At 44.3% G+C, this 17,814-nt stretch overlaps 1 protein-coding gene across 1 annotated transcript in view; it reads left to right on the top strand.

The window, feature by feature from the left end:
- LOC140284941 (lethal(3)malignant brain tumor-like protein 4) overlaps positions 1 to 17,814 on the top strand; it is a 31,731-nt gene that overhangs the window by 3,909 nt on the left and 10,008 nt on the right. The window contains exons 4-13 of the mRNA XM_072378998.1: positions 249 to 353; positions 428 to 563; positions 641 to 732; positions 7,462 to 7,604; positions 14,262 to 14,338; positions 14,449 to 14,534; positions 14,627 to 14,737; positions 14,810 to 14,924; positions 15,931 to 16,030; positions 16,745 to 16,873. Coding sequence (XP_072235099.1) covers positions 249 to 353; positions 428 to 563; positions 641 to 732; positions 7,462 to 7,604; positions 14,262 to 14,338; positions 14,449 to 14,534; positions 14,627 to 14,737; positions 14,810 to 14,924; positions 15,931 to 16,030; positions 16,745 to 16,873 — 1,094 coding nt within the window. The remainder of the gene's footprint in view (positions 1 to 248; positions 354 to 427; positions 564 to 640; positions 733 to 7,461; positions 7,605 to 14,261; positions 14,339 to 14,448; positions 14,535 to 14,626; positions 14,738 to 14,809; positions 14,925 to 15,930; positions 16,031 to 16,744; positions 16,874 to 17,814) is intronic.

Consider the following 17,814-nt stretch of genomic DNA (forward strand, 5'->3'; position numbering starts at 1 on the left):
TGTCGCCCTGCTCTCACCTTTCGGTCTGCTCTCACCTGTCTGTCTGCTCTCACCTGTCGCCCTGCTCTCACCTGTCTGTCTGCTCTCACCTGTCGCCCTCCTCTCACCTGTCTGTCTGCTCTCACCTGTCGCCCTGCTCTCACCTGTCTGTCTGCTCTCACCTGTCTGTCTGCTCTCACCTGTCTGTCTGCTCTCACCTGTCGCCCTGCTCTCACCTGTCGCCCTGCTCTCACCTGTCGCCCTCTCAGGCCCAGTCCTTTCCCTGTAAGAGAACCTGCTTTAAAGTCGGGATGAAGCTGGAAGGCATCGACCCGCTGCATCCCTCCATGTTCTGTGTGCTGACGGTTGCCGAGGTAAAAATGCTCTCACACACACTGACACACACACTCTGTGAAGGCCACCAGGTAAACTTCTGTTGCTTTGCCAGGTGATTGGCTGTCGTCTGCGTCTCCATATCGACGGATACTCGGAGTGCTATGACTTCTGGGTAAATTCTGACTCTGCAGACATCAAGCCAGCAGGCTGGTGTAAGGAGCACAATCACAAGCTCCACCCACCTAAAGGTAAGCAAGCCTCTCACAACCTCCCAGGTATACCACCTGATACAGGTGAGCACATCTACCTGTTTCTTTGTTTGCAGGGCACAGTGAGACAGAGTTTGACTGGCAGTGCTACCTGCAGTCCTCAGGCTCTCATGCTGCTCCGTCTACCTTATTCACCTGTCGCTCTGCAGTGAGTACTCACCTGTTTGTTCATCCATCCATCTGCACACCTGTCTTTTTGTCCACCTGTTTGTTCATCCATCCATCTGCACACCTGTCTTTTTGTTCACCTGTTTGTTCATCCATCCATCTACACACCTGTCTTTTTGTCCACCTGTTTGTTCATCCATCCATCTACACACCTGTCTTTTTGTCCACCTGTTTGTTCATCCATCCATCTGTACACCTGTCTTTTTGTTCACCTGTTTGTTCATCCATCCATCTGTACACCTGTCTTTTTGTTCACCTGTTTGTTCATCCATCCATCTGCACACCTGTCTTTTTGTTCACCTGTTTGTTCATCCATCCATCTACACACCTGTCTTTTTGTCCACCCGTTTGTTCATCCATCCATCTACACACCTGTCTTTTTGTTCACCTGTTTGTTCATCCATCCATCTACACACCTGTCTTTTTGTTCACCTGTTTGTTCATCCATCCATCTGCACACCTGTCTTTTTGTTCACCTGTTTGTTCATCCATCCATCTGCACACCTGTCTTTTTGTTCACCTGTTTGTTCATCCATCCATCTGTACACCTGTCTTTTTGTTCACCTGTTTGTTCATCCATCCATCTGTAAACTTTTTGTCCACCTGTTTGTTCATCCATCCATCTACACACCTGTCTTTTTGTTCACCTGTTTATTCATCCATCCATCTACACACCTGTCTTTTTGTCCACCTGTTTGTTCATCCATCCATCTACACACCTGTCTTTTTGTTCACCTGTTTGTTCATCCATCCATCTGCACACCTGTCTTTTTGTTCACCTGTTTGTTCATCCATCCATCTACACACCTGTCTTTTTGTTCACCTGTTTGTTCATCCATCCATCTGTACACCTGTCTTTTTGTTCACCTGTTTGTTCATCCATCCATCTGCACACCTGTCTTTTTGTTCACCTGTTTGTTCATCCATCCATCTACACACCTGTCTTTTTGTCCACCCGTTTGTTCATCCATCCATCTACACACCTGTCTTTTTGTTCACCTGTTTGTTCATCCATCCATCTACACACCTGTCTTTTTGTTCACCTGTTTGTTCATCCATCCATCTGCACACCTGTCTTTTTGTTCACCTGTTTGTTCATCCATCCATCTGCACACCTGTCTTTTTGTTCACCTGTTTGTTCATCCATCCATCTGTACACCTGTCTTTTTGTTCACCTGTTTGTTCATCCATCCATCTGTAAACTTTTTGTCCACCTGTTTGTTCATCCATCCATCTACACACCTGTCTTTTTGTTCACCTGTTTATTCATCCATCCATCTACACACCTGTCTTTTTGTCCACCTGTTTGTTCATCCATCCATCTACACACCTGTCTTTTTGTTCACCTGTTTGTTCATCCATCCATCTGCACACCTGTCTTTTTGTTCACCTGTTTGTTCATCCATCCATCTACACACCTGTCTTTTTGTTCACCTGTTTGTTCATCCATCCATCTGCACACCTGTCTTTTTGTTCACCTGTTTGTTCATCCATCCATCTGTAAACTTTTTGTCCACCTGTTTGTTCATCCATCCATCTGCACACCTCTTTTTGTTCACCTGTTTATTCATCCATCCATCTACACACCTGTCTTTTTGTCCACCTGTTTGTTCATCCATCCATCTACACACCTGTCTTTTTGTTCACCTGTTTGTTCATCCATCCATCTGCACACCTGTCTTTTTGTTCACCTGTTTGTTCATCCATCCATCTGCACACCTGTCTTTTTGTTCACCTGTTTGTTCATCCATCCATCTGTAAACTTTTTGTCCACTTGTTTGTTCATCCATCCATCTACACACCTGTCTTTTTGTTCACCTGTTTGTTCATCCATCCATCTACACACCTGTCTTTTTGTTCACCTGTTTGTTCATCCATCCATCTGCACACCTGTCTTTTTGTTCACTTGTTTGTTCATCCATCCATCTGCACACCTGTCTTTTTGTTCACCTGTTTGTTCATCCATCCATCTGTACACCTGTCTTTTTGTCCACCCGTTTGTTCATCCATCCATCTACACACCTGTCTTTTTGTTCACCTGTTTGTTCATCCATCCATCTACACACCTGTCTTTTTGTCCACCTGTTTGTTCATCCATCCATCTACACACCTGTCTTTTTGTCCACCTGTTTGTTCATCCATCCATCTGTACACCTGTCTTTTTGTTCACCTGTTTGTTCATCCATCCATCTGTACACCTGTCTTTTTGTTCACCTGTTTGTTCATCCATCCATCTGCACACCTGTCTTTTTGTTCACCTGTTTGTTCATCCATCCATCTACACACCTGTCTTTTTGTCCACCCGTTTGTTCATCCATCCATCTACACACCTGTCTTTTTGTTCACCTGTTTGTTCATCCATCCATCTACACACCTGTCTTTTTGTTCACCTGTTTGTTCATCCATCCATCTGCACACCTGTCTTTTTGTTCACCTGTTTGTTCATCCATCCATCTGCACACCTGTCTTTTTGTTCACCTGTTTGTTCATCCATCCATCTGTACACCTGTCTTTTTGTTCACCTGTTTGTTCATCCATCCATCTGTAAACTTTTTGTCCACCTGTTTGTTCATCCATCCATCTACACACCTGTCTTTTTGTTCACCTGTTTATTCATCCATCCATCTACACACCTGTCTTTTTGTCCACCTGTTTGTTCATCCATCCATCTACACACCTGTCTTTTTGTTCACCTGTTTGTTCATCCATCCATCTGCACACCTGTCTTTTTGTTCACCTGTTTGTTCATCCATCCATCTACACACCTGTCTTTTTGTTCACCTGTTTGTTCATCCATCCATCTGCACACCTGTCTTTTTGTTCACCTGTTTGTTCATCCATCCATCTGTAAACTTTTTGTCCACCTGTTTGTTCATCCATCCATCTGCACACCTCTTTTTGTTCACCTGTTTATTCATCCATCCATCTACACACCTGTCTTTTTGTCCACCTGTTTGTTCATCCATCCATCTACACACCTGTCTTTTTGTTCACCTGTTTGTTCATCCATCCATCTGCACACCTGTCTTTTTGTTCACCTGTTTGTTCATCCATCCATCTACACACCTGTCTTTTTGTTCACCTGTTTGTTCATCCATCCATCTGCACACCTGTCTTTTTGTTCACCTGTTTGTTCATCCATCCATCTGTAAACTTTTTGTCCACTTGTTTGTTCATCCATCCATCTACACACCTGTCTTTTTGTTCACCTGTTTATTCATCCATCCATCTACACACCTGTCTTTTTGTTCACCTGTTTGTTCATCCATCCATCTACACACCTGTCTTTTTGTTCACCTGTTTGTTCATCCATCCATCTGCACACCTGTCTTTTTGTTCACTTGTTTGTTCATCCATCCATCTGCACACCTGTCTTTTTGTTCACCTGTTTGTTCATCCATCCATCTGCACACCTGTCTTTTTGTTCACCTGTTTGTTCATCCATCCATCTGCACACCTGTCTTTTTGTTCACCTGTTTGTTCATCCATCCATCTGTACACCTGTCTTTTTGTTCACTTGTTTGTTCATCCATCCATCTACACACCTGTCTTTTTGTTCACCTGTTTGTTCATCCATCCATCTGTACACCTGTCTTTTTGTTCACTTGTTTGTTCATCCATCCATCTGTACACCTGTCTTTTTGTCCACTTGTTTGTTCATCCATCCATCTACACACCTGTCTTTTTGTTCACCTGTTTGTTCATCCATCCATCTACACACCTGTCTTTTTGTCCACCTGTTTGTTCATCCATCCATCTGTAAACTTTTTGTTCACCTGTTTGTTCATCCATCCATCTACACACCTGTCTTTTTGTCCACCTGTTTGTTCATCCATCCATCTGTAAACTTTTTGTTCACCTGTTTGTTCATCCATCCATCTACACACCTGTCTTTTTGTCCACCTGTTTGTTCATCCATCCATCTGTAAACTTTTTGTTCACCTGTTTGTTCATCCATCCATCTACACACCTGTCTTTTTGTTCACCTGTTTATTCATCCATCCATCTGCACACCTGTCTTTTTGTTCACCTGTTTATTCATCCATCCATCTGCACACCTGTCTTTTTGTTCACCTGTTTGTTCATCCATCCATCTGCACACCTGTCTTTTTGTTCACCTGTTTATTCATCCATCCATCTGCACACCTGTCTTTTTGTTCACCTGTTTATTCATCCATCCATCTACACACCTGTCTTTTTGTTCACCTGTTTATTCATCCATCCATCTACACACCTGTCTTTTTGTTCACCTGTTTATTCATCCATCCATCTGCACACCTGTCTTTTTGTTCACCTGTTTGTTCATCCATCCATCTGCACACCTGTCTTTTTGTTCACCTGTTTGTTCATCCATCCATCTGCACACCTGTCTTTTTGTTCACCTGTTTGTTCATCCATCCATCTGTACACCTGTCTTTTTGTTCACTTGTTTGTTCATCCATCCATCTACACACCTGTCTTTTTGTCCACTTGTTTGTTCATCCATCCATCTGTAAACTTTTTGTTCACCTGTTTGTTCATCCATCCATCTACACACCTGTCTTTTTGTTCACCTGTTTGTTCATCCATCCATCTACACACCTGTCTTTTTGTCCACCTGTTTGTTCATCCATCCATCTGTAAACTTTTTGTTCACCTGTTTGTTCATCCATCCATCTACACACCTGTCTTTTTGTCCACCTGTTTGTTCATCCATCCATCTACACACCTGTCTTTTTGTTCACCTGTTTATTCATCCATCCATCTACACACCTGTCTTTTTGTTCACCTGTTTATTCATCCATCCATCTGCACACCTGTCTTTTTGTTCACCTGTTTATTCATCCATCCATCTGTACACCTGTCTTTTTGTTCACCTGTTTATTCATCCATCCATCTGCACACCTGTCTTTTTGTTCACCTGTTTATTCATCCATCCATCTACACACCTGTCTTTTTGTTCACCTGTTTATTCATCCATCCATCTGCACACCTGTCTTTTTGTTCACCTGTTTATTCATCCATCCATCTGTACACCTGTCTTTTTGTTCACCTGTTTATTCATCCATCCATCTGTACACCTGTCTTTTTGTTCACCTGTTTATTCATCCATCCATCTGCACACCTGTCTTTTTGTTCACCTGTTTATTCATCCATCCATCTACACACCTGTCTTTTTGTTCACCTGTTTATTCATCCATCCATCTGCACACCTGTCTTTTTGTTCACCTGTTTATTCATCCATCCATCTGTACACCTGTCTTTTTGTTCACCTGTTTATTCATCCATCCATCTGCACACCTGTCTTTTTGTTCACCTGTTTGTTCATCCATCCATCTACACACCTGTCTTTTTGTTCACCTGTTTGTTCATCCATCCATCTGTACACCTGTCTTTTTGTTCACCTGTTTGTTCATCCATCCATCTGTACACCTGTCTTTTTGTTCACCTGTTTATTCATCCATCCATCTGCACACCTGTCTTTTTGTTCACCTGTTTATTCATCCATCCATCTACACACCTGTCTTTTTGTTCACCTGTTTATTCATCCATCCATCTGCACACCTGTCTTTTTGTTCACCTGTTTGTTCATCCATCCATCTACACACCTGTCTTTTTGTTCACCTGTTTATTCATCCATCCATCTGTACACCTGTCTTTTTGTTCACCTGTTTGTTCATCCATCCATCTGCACACCTGTCTTTTTGTTCACCTGTTTGTTCATCCATCCATCTGTAAACTTTTTGTCCACCTGTTTGTTCATCCATCCATCTGCACACCTGTCTTTTTATCCACCTGTTTGTTCATCCATCCATCTACACACCTGTCTTTTTGTTCACCTGTTTATTCATCCATCCATCTGTACACCTGTCTTTTTGTTCACCTGTTTGTTCATCCATCCATCTTTACACCTGTCTTTTTGTTCACCTGTTTGTTCATCCATCCATCTGCACACCTGTCTTTTTGTTCACCTGTTTATTCATCCATCCATCTACACACCTGTCTTTTTGTTCACCTGTTTATTCATCCATCCATCTGCACACCTGTCTTTTTGTTCACCTGTTTATTCATCCATCCATCTGTACACCTGTCTTTTTGTTCACCTGTTTATTCATCCATCCATCTACACACCTGTCTTTTTGTTCACCTGTTTGTTCATCCATCCATCTACACACCTGTCTTTTTGTTCACCTGTTTGTTCATCCATCCATCTGCACACCTGTCTTTTTGTCCACTTGTTTGTTCATCCATCCATCTGTAAACTTTTTGTCCACCTGTTTGTTCATCCATCCATCTACACACCTGTCTTTTTGTTCACCTGTTTATTCATCCATCCATCTGCACACCTGTCTTTTTGTTCACCTGTTTATTCATCCATCCATCTGTACACCTGTCTTTTTGTTCACCTGTTTATTCATCCATCCATCTGCACACCTGTCTTTTTGTTCACCTGTTTATTCATCCATCCATCTGCACACCTGTCTTTTTGTTCACCTGTTTGTTCATCCATCCATCTGCACACCTGTCTTTTTGTTCACCTGTTTGTTCATCCATCCATCTACACACCTGTCTTTTTGTTCACCTGTTTGTTCATCCATCCATCTGCACACCTGTCTTTTTGTTCACTTGTTTGTTCATCCATCCATCTGCACACCTGTCTTTTTGTCCACCTGTTTGTTCATCCATCCATCTGTACACCTGTCTTTTTCTCTGCCCATCTTCCTTTCAGGGCTGTGAGTTCCAGGTGGGGATGAAATTGGAGGCAGTCGATAAAAAGAACCCCGGACTAGTATGTGTTGCCACTGTCGCTGATGTCATCCATGACCGGTTCCTGGTTCACTTTGACAACTGGGATGACACGTATGACTACTGGTGAGACATTCAGTTTACACCCAGGTGACTGAGAGAATGGGACAGGTGACCAGGTAGACATTCAGACAGCAAAGTAGCTAACAGGTAGTAATAGTAATTAAGTATGTGCATTTTATTTGTAAGGAACTGTTCAGAACTGTCACAAAGTGCTTCATAGAAAATAAAATAACACAATAAAAAGGTAATATTGAAAAATGATATCAGAGACAGATAAATCATACCTGGAGCCTATCCCAGCCATGATTGGCTGAGAGGCAGGGTACACCTGGACAGGTCGTCAGTCCCTCACAGGACACAGAGACACACGCTCACACTCACTCCTAGGGACGATTTAGACACCAAATAACCTAACAGGCATGTTTTTGGACGGTGGAAAGAAGCTGGAGAACCCGGAGAGAACCCACACATACAATCAAATCCATTTAACTAAATTCAAAATTAGTCCAATTCACACAGAACCAATTAAAACAGTATCCTAGCTAAGGAAACCAGCAGATTAACTGAAACCCATCCTGAGCTGCACGAGGCGACCGTGGAGAGAAAAAACTCCCTTTAACAGGAAGAAACCTCCATCAGAACCAGAACCAGAATCAGCCCCAGCTGGTCCAGGCAGATGGACATCTGCCTGGACCAGCTGGGGCTGAGAGGACAGGAAAGAGGGGACAACAAGCAGCGTAACACCAGGCCAGAGACACCTGCTGAGAGAGAGAAACACAAGTTAATGACAGCAATGATGTCATCTGGAGGGAGGAGAGGTGCATCATGGGAGCTCCCCCAGCAGGCTGGGCCTATAGCAGCAGAACTATGGGATGTTTCAGGCTCACCTGAGCCATCCCTAAAGGAAAAGGTTTAAAGTAAAACCACTTTCAACTTTAAAGTTCACTTTTCTCACATCTTCAGTCCAAAGTTTAGGAAAAACAACCTGAAAAGCAGCGTCTCCTTTGGTTCTGATCCGGGATGGAGGAACAACCAACAAACCCTGACCTGACCATGCAGTGGAAGAACAAGAACTCTGAACTGGATTCTGAACCTTGGAAACAAACCAGAACTGATGGAATATGAGAACTTCTGGAAGGTTCTGTCAGCAGTTTGGAAGCTGCATTCTGGACCAGAGAAGTTCTGCTCAGACAGTAAGGAGGGAATTCCAATAATGAGGACAGGATGAGATGATCAATCATTTCCATCTCTGCTGGGATCCAACAAGCTGTTTACATGCTGATCCAGGCTTAGATCCTGGATCAGAACAACACCAAGATTATGTAAAGTGGGTCCAGAACCTGTTTTATCTGAGTTCAGCTGAAGAAATGAGTCTGACATCCAGTCTTTATGGACTTTATGGAGACCTTAGAAAAGTCATCAGGCTGAAAACATGCAGCTGAACCTCATCTGTGTAACAATGGCCGCATTCGGCTAGAGGTTCTAAGAACTTAGTTCTAAGAACTGTCCTTCCCCAGGGGAACCGTTTCATGTTGCATTCCCACATGAGTCGGGGGCCTCGACAGGGACTGATGTGACGCCGTCTGCCACAGACGTGTTACTTTAGCGCCACTCAGCAACAGAACAGAACCCTGTGGAACACCTGAAGACAAAGGTTCAGACAATGATGTGAAAAACAAAATAATCTATAGCATCAAATGTCGAGCTGATGTCCAGAAGAACCAGAACAGGACATCTGAAGGTCATCAGTGAGAAAAGTTGTTTCAGCTGAGTGGAGCCAAACTGAAACGTATGAAAGATCTTCTGCATGCATCAGTGATGCAGTAAAGTGTCAGCAGCTGTAGGTTCAGAGGTAAAGGGTTAGGGTTAGGCATGAGTTCTGCTGGGTTAGGGTTAGGCATGAGTTCTGCTGGGTTGGTTGGGTTAGGGTTAGGCATGAGTTCTGCTGGGTTAGGGTTAGGCATGAGTTCTGCTGGGTTAGGCATGAGTTCTGCTGGGTTAGGCATGAGTTCTGCTGGGTTAGGGTTAGGCATGAGTTCTGCTGGGTTAGGGTTAGGCATGAGTTCTGCTGGGTTAGGGTTAGGCATGAGTTCTGCTGGGTTAGGGTTAGGCATGAGTTCTGCTGGGTTAGGGTTAGGCATGAGTTCTGCTGGGTTAGGGTTAGGCATGAGTTCTGCTGGGTTAGGCATGAGTTCTGCTGGGTTAGGGTTAGGCATGAGTTCTGCTGGGTTAGGGTTAGGCATGAGTTCTGCTGGGTTAGGGTTAGGCATGAGTTCTGCTGGGTTAGGGTTAGGCATGAGTTCTACTGGGTTAGGGTTAGGCATGAGTTCTGCTGGGTTAGGGTTAGGCATGAGTTCTGCTGGGTTAGGGTTAGGCATGAGTTCTGCTGGGTTAGGGTTAGGCATGAGTTCTACTGGGTTAGGGTTAGGCATGAGTTCTGCTGGGTTAGGGTTAGGCATGAGTTCTGCTGGGTTAGGGTTAGACATTAGTTCTGCTGGGTTAGGGTTAGGCATGAGTTCTGCTGGGTTAGGGTTAGGCATGAGTTCTGCTGGGTTAGGGTTAGGCATGAGTTCTGCTGGGTTAGGGTTAGGCATGAGTTCTGCTGGGTTAGGGTTAGGCATGAGTTCTGCTGGGTTAGGGTTAGACATGAGTTCTGCTGGGTTAGGCATGAGTTCTGCTGGGTTAGGGTTAGGCATGAGTTCTGCTGGGTTAGGGTTAGGCATGAGTTCTGCTGGGTTAGGGTTAGGCATGAGTTCTGCTGGGTTAGGGTTAGGCATGAGTTCTGCTGGGTTAGGGTTAGGCATGAGTTCTGCTGGGTTAGGGTTAGGCATGAGTTCTGCTGGGTTAGGGTTAGGCATGAGTTCTGCTGGGTTAGGGTTAGGCATGAGTTCTGCTGGGTTAGGGTTAGGCATGAGTTCTGCTGGGTTAGGGTTAGGCATGAGTTCTGTTGGTTGTACTGTCAGAATAATACTAACGGTACCTTCATAGTTCTGTTAGTTTCTGTCTGAATTCAGCACCAGAATCGTCTCTCGGTCTATTTCAGAAGCGCTCGGGATAGACATTTACTAATAAATTAATAAATTTACTAATAAATTAATAAATTTACTAATAAATTAATAAATTTACTAATAAATTAATAAATTTACTAATAAATTAATAAATTTACTAATAAATTAATAAATTTACTAATAAATTAATAAATTTACGAATAAATTAATAAATTTACTGCCAGTAGAATTCCAGCAGCTCCAGCTACTGTTTGTGTCAGAATGATTGATCAGGTGTGTATGGATTGATCAGGTGTGTATTGATTGATGAGGTGTGTATGGATTGATCAGGTGTGTATTGATTGATCAGGTGTGTATGGATTGATCAGGTGTGTATTGATTGATCAGGTGTGTATTGATTGATCAGGTGTGTATGGATTGATCAGGTGTGTATTGATTGATCAGGTGTGTATTGATTGATCAGGTGTGTATGGATTGATCAGGTGTGTATTGATTGATCAGGTGTGTATTGATTGATCAGGTGTGTATGGATTGATGAGGTGTGTATGGATTGATCAGGTGTGTATGGATTGATCAGGTGTGTATGGATTGATCAGGTGTGTATGGATTGATCAGGTGTGTATTGATTGATCAGGTGTGTATTGATTGATCAGGTGTGTATGGATTGATGAGGTGTGTATGGATTGATCAGGTGTGTATGGATTGATCAGGTGTGTATGGATTGATCAGGTGTGTATTGATTGATGAGGTGTGTATGGATTGATGAGGTGTGTATTGATTGATCAGGTGTGTATGGATTGATGAGGTGTGTATTGATTGATCAGGTGTGTATTGATTGATCAGGTGTGTATTGATTGATCAGGTGTGTATGGATTGATCAGGTGTGTATTGATTGATCAGGTGTGTATTGATTGATCAGGTGTGTATGGATTGATGAGGTGTGTATGGATTGATCAGGTGTGTATGGATTGATCAGGTGTGTATGGATTGATCAGGTGTGTATTGATTGATCAGGTGTGTATGGATTGATGAGGTGTGTATTGATTGATGAGGTGTGTATTGATTGATCAGGTGTGTATGGATTGATCAGGTGTGTATTGATTGATCAGGTGTGTATTGATTGATCAGGTGTGTATGGATTGATGAGGTGTGTATGGATTGATCAGGTGTGTATGGATTGATCAGGTGTGTATTGATTGATCAGGTGTGTATGGATTGATGAGGTGTGTATTGATTGATCAGGTGTGTATTGATTGATCAGGTGTGTATTGATTGATCAGGTGTGTATTGATTGATCAGGTGTGTATGGATTGATGAGGTGTGTATTGATTGATCAGGTGTGTATTGATTGATCAGGTGTGTATGGATTGATCAGGTGTGTATTGATTGATCAGGTGTGTATGGATTGATCAGGTGTGTATGGATTGATCAGGTGTGTATTGATTGATCAGGTGTGTATTGATTGATCAGGTGTGTATTGATTGATCAGGTGTGTATGGATTGATCAGGTGTGTATTGATTGATGAGGTGTGTATGGATTGATCAGGTGTGTATTGATTGATCAGGTGTGTATTGATTGATGAGGTGTGTATGGATTGATCAGGTGTGTATTGATTGATCAGGTGTGTATGGATTGATCAGGTGTGTATGGATTGATCAGGTGTGTATTGATTGATCAGGTGTGTATGGATTGATGAGGTGTGTATGGATTGATCAGGTGTGTATTGATTGATCGGGTGTGTATTGATTGATCGGGTGTGTATTGATTGATCGGGTGTGTATTGATTGATGAGGTGTGTATTGATTGATCAGGTGTGTATTGATTGATCAGGTGTGTATGGATTGATCAGGTGTGTATTGATTGATCAGGTGTGTATTGATTGATCAGGTGTGTATGGATTGATCAGGTGTGTATGGATTGATCAGGTGTGTATTGATTGATCAGGTGTGTATTGATTGATCAGGTGTGTATGGATTGATGAGGTGTGTATTGATTGATGAGGTGTGTATTGATTGATCAGGTGTGTATGGATTGATCAGCTGTGTATTGATTGATCAGGTGTGTATTGATTGATGAGGTGTGTATTGATTGATCAGGTGTGTATTGATTGATCAGGTGTGTATTGATTGATCAGGTGTGTATGGATTGATCAGGTGTGTATTGATTGATCAGGTGTGTATGGATTGATCAGGTGTGTATTGATTGATCAGGTGTGTATTGATTGATCAGGTGTGTATGGATTGATGAGGTGTGTATTGATTGATGAGGTGTGTATTGATTGATGAGGTGTGTATTGATTGATCAGGTGTGTATGGATTGATCAGGTGTGTATTGATTGATGAGGTGTGTATGGATTGATCAGGTGTGTATTGATTGATCAGGTGTGTATGGATTGATCAGGTGTGTATGGATTGATCAGGTGTGTATTGATTGATCAGGTGTGTATTGATTGATCAGGTGTGTATTGATTGATCAGGTGTGTATTGATTGATCAGGTGTGTATTGATTGATCGGGTGTGTATTGATTGATCAGGTGTGTATTGATTGATCAGGTGTGTATTGATTGATCAGGTGTGTATTGATTGATCAGGTGTGTATTGATTGATGAGGTGTGTATGGATTGATCAGGTGTGTATTGATTGATCAGGTGTGTATGGATTGATCAGGTGTGTATTGATTGATCAGGTGTGTATGGATTGATCAGGTGTGTATTGATTGATCAGGTGTGTATTGATTGATCAGGTGTGTATGGATTGATGAGGTGTGTATTGATTGATGAGGTGTGTATTGATTGATGAGGTGTGTATTGATTGATCAGGTGTGTATGGATTGATCAGGTGTGTATTGATTGATGAGGTGTGTATGGATTGATCAGGTGTGTATTGATTGATCAGGTGTGTATGGATTGATCAGGTGTGTATGGATTGATCAGGTGTGTATTGATTGATCAGGTGTGTATTGATTGATCAGGTGTGTATTGATTGATCAGGTGTGTATTGATTGATCGGGTGTGTATTGATTGATCGGGTGTGTATTGATTGATCAGGTGTGTATTGATTGATCAGGTGTGTATTGATTGATCAGGTGTGTATTGATTGATCAGGTGTGTATTGATTGATGAGGTGTGTATGGATTGATGAGGTGTGTATTGATTGATCAGGTGTGTATGGATTGATGAGGTGTGTATTGATTGATCAGGTGTGTATTGATTGATCAGGTGTGTATTGATTGATCAGGTGTGTATGGATTGATCAGGTGTGTATGGATTGATGAGGTGTGTATGGATTGATGAGGTGTGTATTGATTGATCAGGTGTGTATTGATTGATCAGGTGTGTATTGATTGATCAGGTGTGTATTGATTGATCAGGTGTGTATGGATTGATGAGGTGTGTATGGATTGATGAGGTGTGTATTGATTGATCAGGTGTGTATTGATTGATCAGGTGTGTATGGATTGATGAGGTGTGTATGGATTGATGAGGTGTGTATGGATTGATCAGGTGTGTATGGATTGATCAGGTGTGTATTGATTGATCAGGTGTGTATTGATTGATCAGGTGTGTATGGATTGATCAGGTGTGTATGGATTGATGAGGTGTGTATTGATTGATCAGGTGTGTATGGATTGATGAGGTGTGTATTGATTGATGAGGTGTGTATGGATTGATCAGGTGTGTATGGATTGATCATGTGTGTATTGATTGATCAGGTGTGACAGCAGCAGTCCATACATCCATCCTGTGGGCTGGTGTGAGGAGCAGGGCCGACCTCTGACCGCTCCACAGGGTACGTTCTGCACTGGAAACACTGAGTTACTGAATGTGTGACACCTGTAAATACAGCTGTGATGTCACAGATGACCTCACCTGTGGCGTCCGTGCATCTCTGTCTTTCAGGACATCCCAACCCGGAGAACTTTGTGTGGGACGAGTACCTGCAGGAAACCGGCTCCACGGCTGCTCCTGGGTCAGCGTTCACTCTGGTGAGAGTGGGAGGGACAAGGAGGGGAGGCAGGTCCAATCAGAATGCTGCCTGTGATAACTGACCGCTGTTTCTGTGCCTCTGTCCAATCAGAGAGCGCCACATGGTTTCCAGGTGAACCACAAGCTGGAGGCGGTCGACAGGAGGAACCCCATGTTGATCCGCGTCTCCACGGTAACGGACACTGAGGACTACAGGGTGAAGGTAGGGTTTACCTGCGTGTTTCCGCCTGTGTCCCTGTTGGCTCAGATGATGGAACCAGGTGTGTTCCTGCAGGTACATTTTGACGGCTGGCCGACGCAGTTTGACGTCTGGTGTGACAGCGACCTCTGTGACCTTCATCCTGTGGGCTGGTGTCAGCGCACGGGACACCCTCTGGAACCGCCGCCAGGTCAGACAGACGGGGAAGAACCCCCCCCCACACACGAGTCCATCTCTCTCTGAACCCCCCCCCTGCTCCTCAGACTGATTAAAGTCACATTCCAGACTTTAGTCGAGTCATTTATAGAAACTAGAACCCTTTTATCCACAGTCCCCCTCATTTCAGGCCTTAGTGTTTGGGACAGGTGGCTTCCAGGTGTGTTTCACTGCTCCAATCCTCAAAGGCCCGTCCAACGGGTCAGAACCATCTGCAGGAGGCAGGACCGACGGATCAGAACCATCTGCAGGAGGCAGGACCGACGGATCAGAACCATCTGAACCATCTGCAGGAGGCAGGTCCGACGGATCAGAACCATCTGCAGGAGGCAGGACCGACGGATCAGAACCATCTGCAGGAGGCAGGTTCTGCTCACTTATCTTCACTGATGATGGAGCTGCTCCATCATATCTGATCTGCTCCAGCTGCAGTAAATGCCTCCAAAGCTTCATCCTGCAACAAGAGAATGATCCAAACATCCTGCTGAGCAGCACCAGAGTTTCTCAGAGCTGAAACATGGCCGAGCCGTCAGCTGGTTCAGATCCAGCTGGTTCTGATCCAGCTGGTTCTGATTCAGCTGAGCTTCTATCTGCTGAAGGAGAAACTTAAAGGAGGAACCAGCAGGAGCTGCAGCTGAGGCTCTGAGAGCATCACCTGAGAAGGTGCTCAGCGCTGTGATGTCATCAGTCGCCCACCTCAAGCCGTCCCTGAGAGTAAAGGAAATGCAACAAAGCACCAAACATGGCTGCTCCACACGTTCTGGAGCCTGAACTGAGGGGGGGGCTGTGGATAAAAAGGGTTGGAACTTCTGAGATGAAGGAAACTGACTTCTGTCTGTGTGTAAAGTGACTTTAATCAATCTGAGGGGGGGGGCTCAGAGAGAGCTGGGGCTCTGTCCCAAACATGATGGTGGGGGGCTGTAGGGGGGTCAGATCCTTTTCCAGTGTCCTCTTTAACACTGTTTATCTGTGTGAGGCAGGCTCCCCCCCCCTGTCCTCCCCCTCTCAGGGAGTGTGTCCCACGGCAGGCTGCAGGGGGGTCGGACACATCAAAGGAGCCAAATACACCGGACACCACAGGTACCAGAACCTTTCAGCAGGTGACTGTGCTGCAGATGTTTCCTGATGGGGAACTCCAGGTTCTGATCCAGAACCGTTTCCCACTTTGCTTCAGTCTTAAAGGAGCTTTGGTCCAGAGTTTCTGGATCATGTTTACTTTAATTCATTTATGCTCAAGTTATTTATTCACTTTACTGACAGAGCGGCAAAGTCAATAAACAGCTAAAATACACAAATTTAATTTAATTCAATTTAAAATTAAAGCAGAAAGAAAATATTTTAGGATCATTTCTGATGTTATAAACTAATTATAAACAGAATTTCTGTGATTCTGTTCTGTAGATGATGAAGATTCAAAGTCTTCACACTTTTACATTCAGCCTCAGCTCTTTAGATCGATGAATCTTTACTTCTGAGAGACTCTACCTCTCTAAGGTGCTCTTTTTGAACCCGATTAGTTTCTTCAAAATGAATAAATGATAAACAGTCGACAAAGTAATAAATAAATCCACTGAATCCCAGCTGTTCAGATGATGTTTTACAGCTCGGATCCTCAGCCAGCCCAGATCAGATCAAGTGTTCACATTAGTTCAGTCACTGTGGTCGATCCTCCGCCTCCTCCCAGTTTTACATGAACACTTCCCGTCAGAACCTAGAGCCCAGGTGGGTCAAATAGGTCAGAGGTCACCTGTGTTAGTCCTGTTTCTGCTCACTCCTCTCTCTGTGCCCCCCCAGTGCCTTTGGTTGCCCTTATTCAGACATCAACATACGTAAAGAGGTGGTGCTTCCTGATAGGCTGGGAGGGGAGAGGTCGGTGACCCTTGTACCTGTCTCCATGCATCACCACAGCAACCAGCCAAACAGGTAACTTGTTACCTGTCTCCTCACCTATCTCCTCACCTGTCTCCTTACCTGTCTCCTTACCCGTCTCCTTACCTGTCTCCTCACCTGTCTCCTCACCTGTCTCCTTACCTGTCTCCTTACCTGTCTCCTCACCTGTCTCCTTACCTGTCTCCTCACCTGTCTCCTTACCTGTCTCCTCACCTGTCTCCTCACCTGTCTCCTTACCTGTCTCCTCACCTGTCTCCTTACCTGTCTCCTCACCTGTCTCCTTACCTGTCTCCTCACCTGTCTCCTTACCTGTCTCCTTACCTGTCTCCTTACCCGTCTCCTTACCTGTCTCCTTACCTGTCTCCTCACCTGTCTCCTCACCTGTCTCCTTACCTGTCTCCTCACCTATCTCCTCACCTGTCTCCTTACCTGTCTCCTTACCCGTCTCCTTACCTGTCTCCTCACCTGTCTCCTCACCTGTCTCCTTACCTGTCTCCTTACCTGTCTCCTCACCTGTCTCCTTACCTGTCTCCTCACCTGTCTCCTTACCTGTCTCCTCACCTGTCTCCTCACCTGTCTCTTCACCTGTCTCCTCACCTGTCTCCTTACCTGTCTCCTCACCTGTCTCCTTACCTGTCTCCTTACCCGTCTCCTCACCTGTCTCCTTACCCGTCTCCTCACCTGTCTCCTTACCCGTCTCCTCACCTGTCTCCTTACCTGTCTCCTCACCTGTCTCCTCACCTGTCTCTTCACCTGTCTCCTCACCTGTCTCCTTACCTGTCTCCTCACCTGTCTCCTTACCTGTCTCCTTACCCGTCTCCTCACCTGTCTCCTTACCCGTCTCCTCACCTGTCTCCTTACCCGTCTCCTCACCTGTCTCCTTACCCGTCTCCTCACCTGTCTCCTTACCCGTCTCCTCACCTGTCTCCTTACCCGTCTCCTCACCTGTCTCCTCACCTGTCTCCTTACCCGTC

This window comes from Leuresthes tenuis, unplaced genomic scaffold (genome assembly GCF_036924035.1).
Source record: "Leuresthes tenuis unplaced genomic scaffold, fLeuTen1.0.hap1 SCAF_24, whole genome shotgun sequence".
Lineage (NCBI taxonomy): Eukaryota > Metazoa > Chordata > Actinopteri > Atheriniformes > Atherinopsidae > Leuresthes > Leuresthes tenuis.